This window comes from Crocodylus porosus, unplaced genomic scaffold, assembly GCF_001723895.1.
Source record: "Crocodylus porosus isolate Cpor-Errol unplaced genomic scaffold, CroPor_comp1, whole genome shotgun sequence".
NCBI classification, from domain to species: Eukaryota; Metazoa; Chordata; order Crocodylia; family Crocodylidae; genus Crocodylus; species Crocodylus porosus.
Window position 1 is genome coordinate 105,074,342 of NW_017728918.1, and position 5,501 is coordinate 105,079,842.

Here is a 5,501-nt window from a genome sequence, read left to right on the forward strand (position 1 = left end):
GAGCCACGCGCATGATCAGAGGTCAGGAAAACAGACCTTACGATGGCAGGCTGAGAGCCATGGGGCTCTTTAGCCTGGAAAAGCACAGGCTCGGGGTGATCTGATGGCCACCTATAAGTTTATCAGGGGTGACCACCAGTATCTGGGGGAACATTTGTTCACCAGAGCGCCGTAAGGGATGACGAGATCAAACGGCTATAAATTACTGGAAGGCCATTTCAGGCTGGACATAAGCATTTCTTTACTGTCCAAGCTCCCAAGGTCTAGGCCAGCCTGCCATCGGAGGTGGTTCAAGCACCTACATTGAACACCTTCTGTAAACTGGATGCTTATCTTGCTGGGATCCTATGACCCTAGCTGACTTCCTGCTCTTCAGGTGGGGGCTGGACTTGATGATCTTCTGAGGTTCCATCCAGGCCTAATGTCTATGAAATCTATGAATAGTAGTGCATCATTGACACTCTTCCGGTTTTGTGGAATTTTATTGGAATTCCAAGAATGCATTGACTCTGCAGCACTTGGAACTACAGAGGTGGATCTAGGACCCTCCTTTTCTAATCTAGACTCCTCTCTGTCCCCACCTCACACCTTTCACCAAAAGACAAAGATTGTTTTTTCCAAATTATTGCTCATGATACTGGTATTAATACCAAAGCTGTGTTTGGACTGTTCTGTCAGAGAGGGTAGAAGAGTGGACATTGGCTTAACATCTGACCCATAGGAATTTCATTTTTGTCATTAAGTGTGTGCTGTACTATTGATTTGAGTAATTGTTAAGGGCAACTCTCATCTTTGAAGTGACTTACACCAAAAGTGAAATTAATATTATACATGTTGATCTGTATGGATGCCATGCATCTGTCCATTTCAAAACTGGTGCACACAATTGCATGCCCAAAATGTGCCCTAAAGTTGGATTTTTCAGCTAGCTAGCCATTTGCATGGCAGTTGAGATTGTTGTCAAAAAGTTAGATACACAAACTCACTCATAAAATCTAGCCCCTCATATGTTACTTGATTTTGTATATTTGAATGTATTTGTGTTTTCATTTGTCATTGAGTTGTGGCTATGGATTTTTTTAAATATGATAAGAGATCTCAATTCTTTATTATACAATTTCTGTAGTATTATACCAGTGGGGTAAAAAGGATGCTTTTGTGTGTGTGTGTGTGTGTGTGTGTGTGCGTGTGTGTGTCTGTGTGTGTGTGTGTGTGTAGACACTACATGGCTTAAACCCACACAGATACATATTCAGATACACATATAAAATATAAGATTTACTTAGTAAAGTGACAAATACGCCCTTCACTATCCTTGTGGTAAATGAAAATGTGTATTTCTTGTAGGAAAGAATCCCTTAGGTAAATCTTACAGTATGTACTCTGGTTCATTGCTCCTAGGTGCAGCATTTGCATGTGCACCAGGGACCACATCATGTTGAGCTTGGATGGAGCAGCCCAGGCTGGCAGGAGGCCCCAGAGCTGCCCTGACCCAGCTGAGTGTGCTGCAGAGGAGCTGGCTGGGCCCAAAGGTACTACACTGTAGGGCTAACCAGCTGGCAACCTCCACACTGAAGAAAACTTGTGCCCCAGCCAGCCCCGTCATCGTCTACACAGATATTTCAATGCATGTTATTACACCACTGTAGGATAGTACTTGTGTCAGGCAGTATATAATCTGCCGTGTCTCTCTCTGGTGCATTGCATATGGGGATGCTTCTCAAGCCTCACCATTATTCTTAGGGATGAATAGCTTCCTTATTGGAACAACTTCAAATCGGTTCACCAGGGGCCTCGTCTGTCATGTCTTTGATGATAATTGCCTTCAGATTGGGAGGACATTGTTTGGTCCCGCCTCCCCTTGATGTCTCCCCTCGGTCATTCCCACTGCTCCGTCTTTGTGGGGCTCCGCCTCCCCTACACCCCGCCTAATGCCAACCACAATGTCATCACTTATGTTGTTGAAGCTGATGTCCTGTGCCTTCTTGGTGCTAGGGTTCCTGGAATATGACAGCCGCCGGGTATGGGTGATACTATCCTGAGCGTTTCCCACAGCCTTCCTCCTTTCCAATTATACGTTGTTCGGCCTCAGTACCAGTCCGTCCCTACATTGCCTCTGCCCTGGGCTTGGTACTTGCTGTCCGTCAGTTTCGTCTGTATCCTCGGTCCGCTGAGTCCTGCCAGGCTCCAGTCTCCACTGCCAACTTCCTCGGTCCATGTCAGCCCTGTAAACAAATCCTCAGGCCCTCTCTAGCCCTGCGCTCTTGTGGAGACTTCTTCCTGGGGTAACCACCAGGTCCCCTCACTGAGACTGCTTGTGTTCTCTAGCCCCTCTGGGCTGGCTGGGGACACCACTTCCAGTCCCCCCTGCTTGTCTTCCTCTGGGCCTTTTATCTTGGATCCGGGGTTCTGGCCACCCAATCGGTCCCAGCACGCTGTTGTAAAGCATGCCCACACTGAGGGGGGTGCCAATCCCAGCTCCTTTGGGCTCAGACCTTTTTTTTCCTTTTTGTATTTTCCTGTGGTGGCTCCACCTGCTGCGGTTTCACTTTCACTGCTTTCATCTTCCAGTGCGGCATCCCTCCGCCTCCGTTACTTATCAGGTAAGTCTTTTCCAGACAGTACTATCTTAGGGCTGAGTGAATTAATTTACTGTGGATTAATAGCTCCCACATGTATAGACGGTGACTGTTAACTCTGCAGTAAAGTATTTTTGTGTAGATGCCCCCAGTGTGGATTTATCTAAGCCATATACACACACACACACATTCATCATACTTCCTTAGTTATTCTTGGTATGGATGAAAATATGTATTGCCTGTAGGAAAGAATACTTAGGTATATCTTATATATCTCTTATGCGTATCTGAATATGTATCTGTGTTGGTTGATCTAAGCCATGAAGGTGTATTTTTTTCAAGAAAGAAAGACTGAAAGCAATTCATATTTGCTAGAGAATCTCAATCTGTCACATGCTATCAAATAATGGATTGTACATTGTCATTTTGTTTGAGTACCAGAGCTAATGTCTCAGTCATATTCTTCAAAGTCTCTATAATCTTTACTGTTATCTGTTGATAAAAGCTAGATATGCCAAGTGTTCAGCAGAATAAACCTGTCAAAGATGTGCTACAATGTTGTATTCCTCATTGATTTTCTCCCTTTTGTTTAGCTTGGAAAATTCATGCTAAGTGCACTGAAGATCAGTATCTGTTATGAACAGATTTCTCTGTCTTTAAACACAGCTGGAAGTCTTAGTTTGGCTTTTTCCCCTTTTAAATGACATAGCTGCAGCTTCCATTCTATTAATATATGTCCAATTAAAACAATTGCTCCAAGTACTTGTCCTGTTCATTTACACAGACTATTTTATTACTCCTATAGAACTGTATTATTTTCATCATACTTTTGCAAAATTTATTTTTAAAAGTACTTTTAAATCATGTGTTATTTAGCTACTAATTCTCAGTATTTTAAATGTAATTGCCATATTCTTGCCACTGTTTGATTTTATGTAACAGCTTTTATTTTTATACGTTTTCCTGGTATGTAGGTCCCTTGGAGTTAGTGGAAGCTTTAGAAAATGGAGGATGCCCTACTGCAGGCTGCAGAGGAGTTGGACACATGAAACGAGCAAGACACATGGGCCATCACAGGTACATTCTATAGACAGTTGTTTCTTAACTGCTGCTTTGTATTATTATATCCTTTAGACAGAGGACACCTGTTAATTGCTGTTCTCAAGAAAGCAGGGCAGAGTTGAAAATAAATTAGATGCACATTGACTTCAGTTGCCATGGTGAACTTGCTGAAATTAACATTAACAATCTGTAACTTATCTCTGTAACTTATTTGCAGCAAGGTGTGCCAAGAAAAAACATATTCAACAGTTTTCTCCTTGCAAATAACAAATCTAGTAGTTCTGCTCTTTGTTCCTAATAGGGCTACTCATTTGACTGTTCAGATTAGAAAATGATGCAAAAAATGTGCTATATCAACTTTGTACATTTAAAATGATCCAGGTGGTAGTTTTATTATGGCTCAGTTTTTTATGTTTGTTTCTTTGTTAATTTTTTGGCAGAGCATTTTTTAAATATCCTCTACTTCTGTCATTACCTCTATCAGACGAGCCTGCTGCTATCATTACCTTTCTTGTGCATCTTTCTGATGCAAGTTAAAGAAACGAGAGAGTCCCAGGTCTTCTGGAAAAAGATTTGTCAGGGGAAAGACCAATGGAAAAGAGAAAGAGAGATCACAAGTTCTATTATTATTTTTAAGCATGTTTACAGTATAAAATGACCCTGAGACCCCTGCCCCATTAATGAAATGCAATCAATGTAAAGTGTTTAAGCACAAAAATAAATATCAACTGGAAACAAGGGCAAACTCTGCACAATGGCAAACTCTATAGAACTTAGGTAGAAAATCATAGAAAAGTAGGGCTGGAAGGGACATCAAGAGGTCATGTAGTTCATCCCCTTGGCTCAAGACAGGATCACCTCTGACTAAACCATCTTAGATAATTGTTTGTCTAATCTGTTCTTAAAGACAACCCCTCAAACATGACTATCAGGCATAATGTTTGAAATCTAAAAACACCCTTTAACTTGCGACAGGTAAAGCTGGGAGCTCAGGGCATTGTCAATATCCTGCTACTGCCGAGGACAAGAAGTAGTTTGTTAAAGTATATGTCATATGTTTAGAGATCCAAGAAAGAGGACCATGCCCCCTGCTACAGAGGAAGGCAACCTTTCTACCCCTGACACTGTCTACTGATTGTGGGGTAAAATTCCTTCCTGATTCCAATTGTAGTGTTAAGTCTGACTCTGAGCAGAGAAGCAAGGCCTGCTAGCCAGAAAATGCTGGATTTTCTAAGTCCCCAGCTTCTATAATTTTTCCAATAAAAGTTCATGTTCCTGCCAGTCACTAGTGTTGTATCAGTAACACTGTGGGTGCGTCCAGACGAGCCCACACATGCCTCTTGCAGTGTCTCAGACCTTTGCAGGGATGAGAAAATGTTCCCTGTGCTGCATATTTGCAGCATGGGGGCAAAATTAGACCCCTGAAAATCCAGGGGTCAAAAAAACCTGCACAGAAAAAAAGTGGGGCAGGGCACAGTCTTGGACTATGCCCTGAGGCAACCGCAGGCTGGGTCTTCCATAGAGATGGTCTGGCTGCCAGAGTGTCTCTGTGGTTAGCCCTTGTGCTGAAGCACATTCGGGCAGTGTGCCAGCTTCAGGGAGCTGGACCCAGACTCCACTGCAGTAAGGGGTTGGGGGACTGAAGGAGGGGACCATGGAGGGGGGAGGCCCGCTGGCCCTGCTTGCTCCCCCATCCCCCTGATCCCTTCCCTGCTTGGCCCCATCCCCCTAGCCCCCTGAGTCTCCCTGATCCCTTCCCTGCCTGGCCCCATCCCTTGCCTGTCCCCTAAGTCCCACCCATGATCCCTTTGCCACCTGGCCCCAGCCCCCCTGATCCCTTCCCTGCTAACCCCCATCCCC

General features: G+C 43.8%; 1 protein-coding gene across 3 annotated transcripts in view; it reads left to right on the forward strand.

The window, feature by feature from the left end:
* Positions 1-5,501, forward strand: part of L3MBTL3 (l(3)mbt-like 3 (Drosophila)) — a 162,120-nt gene that overhangs the window by 102,233 nt on the left and 54,386 nt on the right. For all 3 annotated transcript variants that reach the window (XM_019538023.1, XM_019538022.1, XM_019538024.1), the window contains exon 16: positions 3,554-3,656. In XM_019538023.1, coding sequence (XP_019393568.1) covers positions 3,554-3,656 — 103 coding nt within the window. The remainder of the gene's footprint in view (positions 1-3,553; positions 3,657-5,501) is intronic.